Source organism: Scomber scombrus, chromosome 6 (genome assembly GCF_963691925.1).
Source record: "Scomber scombrus chromosome 6, fScoSco1.1, whole genome shotgun sequence".
In the NCBI taxonomy this organism is placed as follows: domain Eukaryota; kingdom Metazoa; phylum Chordata; class Actinopteri; order Scombriformes; family Scombridae; genus Scomber; species Scomber scombrus.
Window position 1 is genome coordinate 21,189,279 of NC_084975.1, and position 13,336 is coordinate 21,202,614.

Consider the following 13,336-nt stretch of genomic DNA (forward strand, 5'->3'; position numbering starts at 1 on the left):
GAACAGATTTATAGATCAGCTCAGGTGAATGTGCTATCCCAGGGTTCACTGGCAAAACACTAATATTTTGTATTTAAAGTATATACAAATAATATATATTATACAAAAATAAAATATAAAAATATGGCTCACAGTATCCTACATATTTCATATTTACCATATTTCAGTAACATTACAAATATAAGACAGATGCTGGAAGATGCAAGTTATTTTTACTGACTTCAACAATTAATCAATTATCACAACAGTTGCCGAAATGATGTCCTGACGATGAATTATAAGACTAATCGTTTCGGCACTAGTATGCATGAATGCAGAGACCCTGGTTCACCCTTAACAGCATCACATTTCCTCTGAGACACACACACGGACAATAAAATACCCCACAGCCACACACACACATACAAAGCAAGCAGAGAGTCCCTATCCTGCCACCCACCCATCTACTACTACACATATCCACACGCTCACTCCACTTTGACCTGCAGCCACACACTGCCGTACATAAGCCATCTCATCCTTTGCGTGGGACAGTAATAACACATGACAGAACCCAGATGGCATCCTGCGGGCTACAATCATCAAGATCAGGGAACGTGGACAAGAGGCACTCCAACAGCATAGCAGCCAATGACATGTCCCACACACACAGCTCAGAAGGATATCCAATTATGTTAACAGCTCCGTGATCAACAGAAACAGGCTTTCACTTTACTGTCAAATTTTTTTGTGCTGTTCACACTCTCCTGGAGCCTCAAATGACTCATCCAAGTTAAAGACGGTCAGTGTTTGATTGAATCTAAGTGTCAGTAATAGCATGCTAAGTAAAGTCTAATCTGGTTAGGACGGCGCTCCACATGACTCAAAATTACCCTTCAATTTACCTTTTAGAATCCGTAAGCCTCAGAGAGAGATAGGTGAATATATTATGCTAATTCAGGGACTGAGGCAGCATGAAAAAGAGATGAGAAGCAGTTTCACTTTTCCCATTATGGATATGGGCATTTACTGCAAAGGTAGGCCCATGATATAAAGCTTTAGTGCTGCGGTGCTGCATCACTTACAAGCAATGTAAATGTACATTATAAATATTATTATACAATTTAAGCCTTAGATTGGTTTTATTTGTTTTTGTTTTTTTCAATCATAAGAAGCTCAAAAAAGACATTACAGTCAACATTATGGCCACATAGAGAGACTGCCAGAGTGTTAACTGTTCTCACAAAAAAAAAGATAATTGATGTGGGAAATATGTCTGCTTGCAAAGACAATGTCAGTTTCCAGGTTAGTGACAAATTAATATGAAGTAAGTGTAACTGCAAATAGTATGAAGCATGAAAATAACAATTAAGCAAGGAATGTCACTTGTAGAATGTCATCAGAAAACATAACATAAGACACTCCATGGACAAATTTCAAAGTTTAAAAAGAATGTCACAAAAAGGTACATAAATTAAGAATAGAAGCATAAGATTGCACAGTTTACTTTGAATATTTAGAATAAAAAAGTGAAATTGTATGCACATTTGCACTCTTATCTTATTAGATATGGGATCCATGGATGTTGTGTAAGTCTTTTTTTTTTAGTTTATTACATTTATTTGTCAGGGACCATGTACAACACTCATCTCACAGCAAATGAAGAGATGGATTTCATCTGATTTAGCTTCAAGTTAATTTCCGTCTACGGTCCCCGAGCAGGTAGACATAAACACTAATATTATACATTAGATAAGGGACTCGGGGATGTTGCACCATCTAAGTTCAAGCTTAGAGCAAGCATTTGCTCTCACTTCTCATAGACTATAGCAGGGATTAAAGCAAGAAAAGATCTGTGAGTCTGAAAAGTTGTATTGAATTAAGTATTATATGAATTTAAAACTAATATCAGGTATGGTGCCTGATAACTTTAACCCCTGCCGTGGAATAGATTGATGTCTGCCAACTCTACTTTTCAGTCTTTGAGCCTATGTGATCTTCCAGTATATGTGTGTGTGTGTGTGTGTGTATATGTGTGTGTGTGTGTGTGTGTGTGTGTGTGTGTGTGTGTGTGAGAGAGTGAGAGTGAGAGTGAGAGTGAGAGTGAGAGTGAGAGTGAGAGAGAGAGAAAGAGAGAGAGAGAGCGAGCGATAGAAAGAGCTAGTGTCTTACTGCCTCACTTTCAAACTTAATAATTGTGTCAATTCATCTTTATTGCATGAGAAGCGAAAGACCGTACTCTACAAATTGAGTAAAGGCAAAAGGAAAATGTTTAAATAATAGCCAGTGTTTAGGCTACATTTACATGAAAATCCCAGTGTAAAAGAAATGTGTTTTCAAATTCTTAGTTTGTAATGTAAAAAAAGTTAAAACAGCAGCAACCCACTTCAAAGTCCTTGACCACGATTGGCCCAAAGGAGTCTTGATATTGAAATTTATAGAGGTGATTGAATTTAATCCATGGCTCCAAACCATCCAAACCACACTCAAACATAGACATCTCACAGAACCTGACCTAAGATGTAATACAAATGCATAATGACAGATAAGTCTCCCTCTGAATGACCAGAAGTCATTGGCTACGGCCCACTTGATTAGAGAGCACACATAGCCTTGAGTGGTTCAATGGAACAGGTTGTTCCTTGAATCTCAAATGTTGTCATAAATCACATAATCTGTCACAAGCTATTCATCACTGAGAGTTTATTCTGTTTTTCTGCAACAGAGGCAAATGCACAACAATACACTGTGCCTCTGCCCACTCGAAATAGCAACATGACTTAAAAAGCATAAAAAAGGAATATGAGGATTGCTAAGAAACTATTATGCGACACTGGATTAATATTTGTGTGGGTTTCTGAGAGGGTAAATCATATATTATGACAAGAAAAAAAGGAAAATGGCTACCGTGAGGAGGAGGTGTATAATTCACGATGTATAACATGTTCACATTTTGTAGGCCATCATAAATGATAAATGACGCTGGGAAATGGTTCAGCTTGCAAAAACAATGTCTGTTTCCAGGTTTGTGAGAAACGATGTGAAGTCAAGCAAAACTGCAAACAGCATGCGCTTGAAAAAGGCAGTAATGCAAAGTATTACAATTGTAAAATGCCATCAGAAAACACCTTGACAAAATGTGACTGCAGCAAACACTTTCAACAGTCAAAGATTGGGATTCCAAAGTGCTTTTTCAGACACTCGAAGCTCAACATAGTGCTTTCCAGAAGTGTTCCAACTACCTGCCTACACATCAGAGACTGGAGAGTGGAAGGGATTGTGGATAAAGATCTACAGGGCTTTAGCACAGACCCTGATGTAAAGAAGGTGGGCCATGTGGGCCTGTGTGACAGATCCATAATAGATGATAGATTTTACAGTGGGTCTGGTTCTACAAAGCTCTTATGCTCTACCTAGGTTGTGATTACATAACTGCTTTACTGAAATGTTACAGAACACATCCTCCCTCTCCAACTCTCAACATCAGCCTCTCTCTTTTACAGACTCACTTCATCCATCCTTTTTTACATGCACAACTGTCAAACTACAAATACACACACACACACGCACACACACGCACACACACACACACACACACACACACACACACACACACACACACACACACACACACACACACACACACACACACACACACACACACACACACACACACACACACACACACACACACACACACACAAACACACACAAACAAACACAAACATGGACCTGTTCACTCACATGTGTTTGACATTCAAGCACAAATAAAATATGTGCACTCTCACACTTAAAAAGACACACACCCACACACAGAAACACAAACCATCTGTTTGGAGGCTTGTTGAAGTGCATTAGTTGTACCTGGCTGCAGGATGAGCCGCACTCTTTCTGCCCTCTCTCTGTGCTCTTTCTGTCCTCTATACCTCAAGCCAATGCAACTGTATGGGCCCCAATCCAGAAACACCAGTCCTAAGTGTAGAACCTCAATGAAAGCTGGCAAATGTTCATGTGATGATGCATCTACAGTACCCTACTGTCATGAGAGTCCTGTAAATGAAAAAGAAATACTGGTGGAATATTGAGCTTTCACAAGTTTGACAAAAGCAATAAAAACACATTTTTTTTCACATACCTCATGTGGTTTCTAGCCATGCAGGTAGTTTTGCTTTTGTTTTGTTTGTCCTGATTGCTCAGGATAATCCACATAATTTGCTGTGAACATTTCTTATTGGAACTGCAGTACTATCTACTGCAGAAATGGCCCATGTGAAAATTGTTCACAGTATATTCTGTGGATTATCCTGAGGAACCAGGACACCGTTACTGGAAAGAGATGTTGCTGTTATTTTAATTTTTTTTAACTATTATAAAATGTTTCAATATTGTGAGTAGAGAATACATTTTAATTCACAATTACATTGTATTGTAATGTTGTCAGAAATCAAACAAAAAAACTGCCTTCAAAGATACCACTCGAGGTAAGTGAGGACATTTTTATTTGGATGAGCTGACCCTTTAAATTATAACCTATTAATACATTAGTGCACAGTTTTTTAACTTTGTCTGGTTGATGACATGGTGCAAAAATTCTTAAGACACCAGACATTTAGAATTGTGGATCTGTGGATTATTTGCATGGAAAATGAAATAATGATGTATTATATATACACTGTTGCCCATAAAGTTGGAATAATGTTGTTTTCAGACACAATCCTAGTAATCCTAGTAATCACTTTTGACCAGGTGCAATGATTACATTATGTGTCTCAATTACCCAGGTAAAATGAATTAATGCATAACATTTGTTTGGCGCTATAAAAGACAAGACAATTGCTGTGTTGTCCGTTTCCTGCTTAAAACCTGTATGCAATAAGTCCACGTTTTCAGAATTGTCTCAATTTTTTAACCAAATTTGACACAGAACTTCCCTAAACTATGCCTCGTCTGACGTCACTGGCAATACGCCAAAGAGTGCTTGCACTCCAACAGGATGGACACAAACAAGCCGATTGCTTGGAATATCCCAGGGTGCAGTCTAAAATCTTAAAGTTCATTGAGAGGATGGTCATTTGAGGCCACGAAAATCTCCAGGGCGACCATGACTGACTATCAGACAAGATGATCTGCAACTGCTTAATCTGTGCTGTAGAAACTGGAAAATGCCAGCGAGCCGCCTTCGCCGTTTGTGGAGAAGACACCATGGAATCAACGTTTCCCGCCAAACTGTAAATCGAAGGTTGCTTCAGCATGGTCACAGAGCAAGATTAATGACCAAGTGTCCACGTCTAACTGTTCAACACAGAGTTGCTCGACTTCGCTGGGCTAGGGAGCACAATAGACTACAGCTTGGGCACTGGCAACATGTTATCTTTACGGATGAGAGCCGCTATATCCTTAACCATACAGATGTAAGACAACGGGTTCAGCGATTACGTGGCAAAAAACTTCGCGATGACTGCATCCAGGAAACCACTCAAGCTGGTGGTGGCTCAGTGATGGTATGGGCCGGTATTCATTATGGAGGAAAGACAGCATTGGTGGTGCTGGATGGAAACGTCAGCGCCGTTGTGTACAGGGAGATCCTGGAAAACCATTGCTTCCCACATGCAAGACGGGTCTATGGGAACAACTTTCGTCTGCAAGACGACAACGCTAGAGCACATAGGGCAGCTGCAGTTTGAGAATATCTTGATGCAGAGGGGGTGCAGCAGATGCCATGGCCCGCTTGTTCCCCTAATATGAACCCTATTGAGCATGCCTGGGATGCCTTAGGCCGAGCCATCAATGAGAAGGACAATATTCCTCAAAGGAGTTAGCCCAGGCTCTGACCGAAGAGTGGGAAGCCCTGCCCACTGACAACATCAACAAGCTTGTGGACAGTATGCAACGACGTCTTGCACTGATCCATGTCAGGGGTGGCCATACTCGACTGTGTGACATTTGAAGGAGTAATATTGGACATTCATATGCATGAAATCTTCTCGAAAATGTGTGTGTCCTGTTAAACTGACCAAGGCTGAAGAATTTAAGTAGAGCCTTAATCCTATTGTTTCAATACCCCCCATTTTGTTTAAGCCTGACTAGTTTGTAAAGGTTAATTATGGTTTCATTTTCATTGTGATATGTTTGGAAGAGATTGATGAATAAAGTTTTGAGAAGATATACACTTTATCTGTATTTTTATGTGCACTAACAACATTGATATTTTAAACACTATTTCAAGATGTGTGTTTGTTTAAAAGTTATCCTGAGCACAGACCATGATTATTTTTTGAATAAATCACATTGTGACAATCATCGGAAAGAAGTAAAAAATATTGTATTCCAACTTTATAGCTTTATAACTTTAACAACGTTTTTATTAAAAGCATATCAAATGACCATCTCTATTGGTTATAGAAATCTCCCAGGACCCTGTTAGTGCACAGTATCAAGCAATCTGATCTGGTGAACTGTCATAGATCCTAAATAAGGAAACTATTAAGTGAATTTGATTAAATGATTGCAACTTGAGAAGATGGAACAGCTGGTATTACGAGATCCACTAACTTCCCATCGTGCACAGGAAAATCAAAGTCCCCAAAGCCATTCCCTATTTCCCCTCTGTGAGGATTCTGTATGTGCAGAAAGTATCATGCCATCATGCACTCTTGGCTTTCTATTTATGTAGAGAAAAGATGATCACTCACAGAGTGCTGTCCCCCTCTCTCTCTCCCTATGTTCCCTCCAATTATAGTCATTAAAGGCTCATTGTAAAGAGATAAGCAAGGGTGGCCAATAATATCTACGCCTAAGTGAGCTGTGAAGTGAGTAGGAAATGAAATGTCTGAGTTGAATAGGAGGCAACTGCTGCAGAGTTGAAACAAATGGAAAGCTGATGAGGTTGGAGTCACAGCCTTATGAGAGGAAAGTGAAATGGAAAGAGACAAGCTAGCAAGATAAGCAACAAGAGAGGAGAGATGAGGTCACAAGAAGAGGTGAGAAAGATGGCAAGTGAGTGAAAAAGAACAGGAAATGTATTGGAGAGGTGTGAGAGAAGAAGGAAGTGAGCCACACTGAATGCAGACTGATTAATGTAGTATTCACAAGACATGGATGCAGTGTTGCCGTGGTTCTCAACCTTGGCTTGGAACATGGTTGTAGTGATTCCTTGTGTGGGATATGAAATACATTTTTTCATACAGACAAGTGACGGAAGTGAAGGAAAAATGCTGCAGGGCCAGAGAGTTAACAGAATGGCTCTGAAAATTAAATGAATGGTATGCTATATCTTTCTCAGTCTCAAGATCTCAACCCAACACAAATGGAGCGATGTGTAAGACAGCTACTTTTTCTCCACCAGCATCATCAAAACACCAAATATCATGGGTTAGGGTTAGGGTAGCATACTCTCCCTACAGTAGAGTTACTTATTTACAAAGTTATCTGCATTTGTACAATAATGTTCTTATTCAGAAAAACTTTAAAATACAACAAATCCTTTATGAGTGCTGATAGCCTAATGGCCAAAGTGCAGAACCACATCTTCGATTCAATTCCAGCAGGAACCCTTTATTGCATGCCAGTTATTATATAAAGGGGAAAAAATGCCCTCTGAACTTGAAAAAAAGAAAATAGAAAAGCAGATTTTAGTGGTCGCACAGCATTATGTTGGTTTTTTTCATTTAACTTATGTTTACAGTCTATTTTTCATCATCAAATGCTTTTTCCTTGTGAGAATGAAAAACAAAAAGGTTTAGAGCCTCCTTAGGTCATGCATCATTTTAACAGGGCACAAGCTAAAAAGTCAAATGCAAAGAGAATAGAGAGAGAATAGTCCATAAAACAAAGTAAGAGTTTTGCACCATGAAAGGTATCAAACCCTTTTCACATTCAAACAACCACAATATATTCATGTATAATGTATATATTCAGCAGCAACAGATCACATAGGAGGTAATATCTCTAATGTACAGTCATGACTTTGTAATATTTTCCTATAATTGTCTGAACCTTACAGTAAACTGACAACTACTTGTATTTAAAACTAAAATGATAAGTGATTTTAAGAGTTTCTACTTTTTTTGTCTTTTGTGATAGTAAAACTGAATATTTTTAAGTTTTAGAGTGTTGCTGAGACAAACAATCAATCACATGACATCAGCTTGGGCTTTAAGAAATGATGAGTGTTTTTTTAAAACAATTTCTGACACATTACAGACTAATCGATTAATGAAAAGAATCATTTTGATGATCATATAAGAGATCTATACAAAACCTCTTTGTACCATTTCAAAAACAAATCTAAACTTCGTCCCTCTCTAACCCTGTCAGATCCAGAAAAACTTGTCCATGGCTTTATCTCCTCAAGACTGGACTACTGCAACACGCTCTTCACAGGGAACACTGGCAGGAGCATCCAAAAGCCCCAATACATTCAGGACAACAGCACTGCCAGAATCCTGATGAGGGTGCGAGAACACAAACATATAACACCAATTCTGTTTTCATCACACTGGCTCCCTGTCTCCTTCAAGATTGACTTCAAAGTCCTACTACCCACATACATATCTATCAACGTACCTGCACCTCCCTACCTACAGGAACTGATCACACTGCAACACCCCCCCCCCCCCCCCCCCCCCACACACACACACACCCTCAGATCTGCCAGCACTTTGCTCCTCTGGACCCCCACGACTAAGCTACACACCACGGGGCCCCCAATACTAAGCTCCACACCATGAGGGATAGAGCCTTCTGCTCTGCTGCACTATGCATATGGAACAGCTTTCCTTACCATTTGAGGGCAGCACAGACCCTAATCTGATTTTTTTTTTTTAAAAAGGCCTAAAAACATTTCTATTCAGGAAGGCTTTTTCATCGTAACTGATATTACTATTTTCTTTATGTTGTATGTTCCCTGTTATTAATACTGAATGAAAAGTGTGGTACAAATTAGACATATTATTTATCGCTATTATTATTATTATTGTTATCATTATTATTATTATCATTATTTAAAAAAATAAAATAATGATTAACTGAAGCCCTACTTGAACCAGACTGTAATAAAACACAATTTGACTCACAAATACTGTTTTGACCCAGATCTGTTGATCAGTAAGAAGGTATAAGGGTCAATGACGTATAAGGATTTTCAACAACTCAATTTTAGAATAATAAAAACAAGCATATCTAATGCAGTAGTTCAAACATTCAGAATGTTGTGTACCTGAAAATTCATATTACAATTTGAAAGTGATTTTAGTGGGGGTTTCATCTGATTCATCTTGAAATATCTTATATAAATAAAAGATCATCATTTACAAAAAAATTTAAAAAATGCAAATACTTTGTTTCCAAACACTTTATATTACTGAAAACTTGTAAAAAAAGATGTGAAGCGTGTTAAGTATATTAATTTATTTCAAGATGAATCATGGTCGCACCACATGACTTTTTTAAAGGCCAGTGCCAATTAATCTTGAAAAAACCCACTAAAATCACTTAATTTCAAATGTATAATATGAATCTTCAGGTACACAACATTCTGAATGTTTGAACTACTGCATTAGATATGCTTGTTTTTATTATTCTAAAATTGAGTTGTTGTAAATCCTTACACGTCATTGACCCATAAATGAGTGTGACAGCGAAGGAAGAGTGCAGAGGTATACAAGGATGATAGCTGGTTGTAAAGACATCACATTCTTCTTTAATTACACTAAAATACACAGACAAGTGGAGCATGAGAGCAAGGTGCTTTTTACTGATGAACAGCCACAACAAAAACAACTCACGAGGAGGGTTCCCTTCCTGAGTAGACCCATTACTCTGCACATTCCACTGCATTATTGTGTGCATGACTTACCAAAGAGCTGGCGGTGGAATATAAACTTCCCAGCTACCATGCCAGTGATAATGGCCAGTATCCAGCACACTACTTTCAGGATGTTCCATCCTAGGCCCGGGTACTTGTTGAACAGGAAGGAGAAGCAATTGCCCACCACAATCATATGTGCCTCTGTCTGACTGTGAGAGATGGGGTCCTCTGCGAAGATGAGAAAGTTAAAGAAGGTGACGAGGTACGCCACGATGAGACGTGACCACGGGTGCTGGAAATAGTAGCGAAAACGGGCATCTATTTCCATCCTGCTGAGCCCCTCACCCACTCTACACCTGGGAGTCAGAGAAAGACAGAGAGAGAGAGAGAGAGAGAGAGAGAGAGAGAGGAGAGAGAGAGAGAGAGAGAGAGAGAGAGAGAGAGAGAGAGAGAGAGAGAGATAAAGTGCTTCTTTCAGTCAGATTACACTCAAATCAGCACAGACAGATTAGAGTGAAAACATCACTCATACTGAGATTAGTGGTAGGAATATCACTGAGGTTTGGTACAGATTGGGATTATGTTAAATTCAGGCAACTCAAATAGTTCAGCAACAGTGCCAAGAAAACAACACCTAAATTATATGGGGGGGGGGGGTTAGTGCCAAGACAGGCTTTCCCATCATGCAGAGATTATCACACAGAAATGATAGCAAGGACCTAAATCTGACTGCTTAGTGATGCCAACACAGCAAAGCATCAGGAGTGGAAAACAGGTTAGAGTGGTGAAAGGTGAGTGTACATATGGATTAAGGCTAAAGTTTAAGCTTCACAGATGACAGTAAGCAAAATAAGTTCAAATTTTAAGTGTCATACCTGGATAAGGTAGAATCTTGAAGCAGCTTAGCTATAAATCACTGGCTTTTAAAAGGCTTATCCTCTCAGCCTGTGTACTCTGTGCTCCCTTCAAAAAAAATGTGGCATTACAGTACGTTAATGCTTTGCTCTGGAACACCTGCCAAGCAGCGCTTGAGTAACTTCACAACAGCCCGTCCCTCTTTATTTTTAAACTCCAACTACTATTATTCACCCATGAAATTGATATTGTAGCCCACTGAGACTCTCCAGAACTGGACATCTGAGACCAGTTCCCTGCTTTGACACCGTTTCCTAAAATACACAATCGGGGGAACTTGGGAGTGATGTAATGGTTTCAGAAATAGAGCTGCCACACTGGAACATCCATATGGCTATTAAATTTCACCGGCATCATGTTTGTCTTGTCATCATGTGCCACCTTGGGTGATGCTAAGCTTGGCATTTGACTAACTAAAGTGCTGCACAACATTCAGAATCTGTTTTCTACATTTAACTCCTCTTAAGCATTAAGAGGAGTGAGCAGTTGTACTCTGTGACAGGGGACCTGCTCCAAATTTGAGGCCATCGCTTATGGCAGGAGAGTCCCTTTCATGCATGGAGTGGGACTCAGCCACAGAGAAAGAGCCAGTCAGTCTGGAACATATGGCATACTGTAATGGGTTATAGCACAAACTATACACTGAGGAAAAAACAGTGAAGGCTATAGTGGAATTGCAATATCTATAATATAATTTTATCATCTTTGTTCATGGTACTTTCTCTGAACTCTGGCTTTCCTTTGGACCACCATCCAAATTACATTTGAACTGACCAATGTAAACTGTCTAGTGCTATAGGAAATGCACAACCTCACCATGTGCCAAATCTGCTTATTTCTGAATGGAGCATAAGTCTGGGGCCACACACACACACACACACACACACACACACACACACACACACACACACACACACACACACACACACACACACACACACACACAAATACACACACACACACATCCATTTCTTCTAATGTCACAACTGTGATGACGCCAAATGTCACATCTTGTATACGAATCTGGGAGATACACAGGAAGCTTGACTGTAATTGTCTGATTACACAACTTAAATGACGGTGCACCTATAGTGAGATATGGGACGGCCCAAATTCATGGAAGTCCTACCTGCCAACACCTCGGTATTATTCGTGTATGTGCGGTATATCATCATGAACGCACCTGCTCCACGCCGTTTTCCTCTCAGTCGACAGCCAGGACGAGAAGCCCCGCTCCCGCACGGCTCTCCTGCCACATCAAGCCGACAGCGGCGCACTAATCATCCCCCAAAACGAGATGATACAGGAGGGTTGTGTAGGGATTATCCATGCGACCTGTTGTTGGTGTACGACAGAGAGGCACCCCCCAAATCCTCTGCCATTGTGCTGGACCGTCCATGCGCCGGGCGGTGCTTCGTCAGCGGGATCCCGCCGGACGATGCAGTCTGCGGGCTGTTGATGGGATGCCACTGCTGTTGCTGCTGCTGCTGCTGCTGCGGAGCTGATGGAGATCTCTGGGTCCACACAGCAGCACGCATAGCATCAGTGCAACGCAATGTAGCCAACACGTTGATATTCACCAGCGCCAAGTCAGAGCCAGTGGATAAACAACTTCCGCCCACGCCTCTTATAATAAAACGTCATGCATGCTGACCAAATATATCTGTAAATATTCAAGTAAAAATAACTGAATTAGAAAGAATCTATAATACGCGGAAAATATTGCATTTATATTTTTACTTTTTACTTTTTTTGCAGTCCGTATTGTTGGTGTACTCCTCTGTTTGGATTATTTTATGTGTATAAACCTCATTGAAATTAAAAATATTTTTATTATGGGTACAGTGCCTGTAGGCTATGTTGTTGTGAAATGTCTTTCATCAATAAATGAGTGGTCCAGACACCTTTAAAAAAAATGTTTTTCAGCTTAAGTGGACGTTTACATATGACTTTTAAAATCAAATGCATTTGATATGTATTATATTGCCTACAACATTTCAGCTGTATCAACATTTTCTCTTTCTGAATATTTTTGTCAATAGTTTTCAAATACAATATCAATGTTTTCTGACCAGTATGACTCATCAGACTCAATCAAAACTAACTTTGAGGGATTTACACTGTATTATTTATATTATTAACACGTTATTAGATTATACATGTGTGTGTGCTTTATAGTGCATGTTTCTGTTTGTGTGTGTGTGTGTGTGTGTGTGTGTGTGTGTGTGTGTGTGTGTGTGTGTGTGTGTGTGTGTGTGTGTGTGTGTGTGTGTGTATTTCAATTGACAACTGCATTATGAATCCTATACCAGCTTTAGCTCTAGCAATAGCTGATATCTTTCTTAAGTCAGTCGTTCTCAAAGTGGGGTTCCCCAGGGGGTCTTTTAGGAGTTTCAAAGGGGTTCCCAGCTAAAAAGATTATTTATTTTCATCCAAGAGTTACACAATGACAGAACATGTGACTATTCTGGTCATGAGTTACGTACACTTTCTGTAATAAAACACCCAAAAGCAAAAAACCTTATCAGATGGCGGTTCGTGGTCTAATTGTTGTCAGTTTAGGGTTCTTGACGTGAAAAAGTTTGAGAACCAGTGAGCTAAATAATATAATACACACCTTTATATATGAAGCTA

At 39.6% G+C, this 13,336-nt stretch overlaps 1 protein-coding gene across 1 annotated transcript in view; it reads right to left on the bottom strand.

Annotated features, from left to right (window-relative positions):
* tmem117 (transmembrane protein 117) overlaps positions 1–12,240 on the bottom strand; it is a 46,275-nt gene extending 34,035 nt beyond the window's left edge. The window contains exons 1-5 of the mRNA XM_062421525.1: positions 12,038–12,240; positions 11,886–11,951; positions 11,195–11,298; positions 10,902–10,956; positions 9,836–10,143 (exon numbers count right to left, since the gene is read on the bottom strand). Coding sequence (XP_062277509.1) covers positions 9,836–10,143; positions 10,902–10,956; positions 11,195–11,298; positions 11,886–11,951; positions 12,038–12,240 — 736 coding nt within the window. The remainder of the gene's footprint in view (positions 1–9,835; positions 10,144–10,901; positions 10,957–11,194; positions 11,299–11,885; positions 11,952–12,037) is intronic.
* Between the last annotated feature and the right edge of the window lie 1,096 nt (positions 12,241–13,336).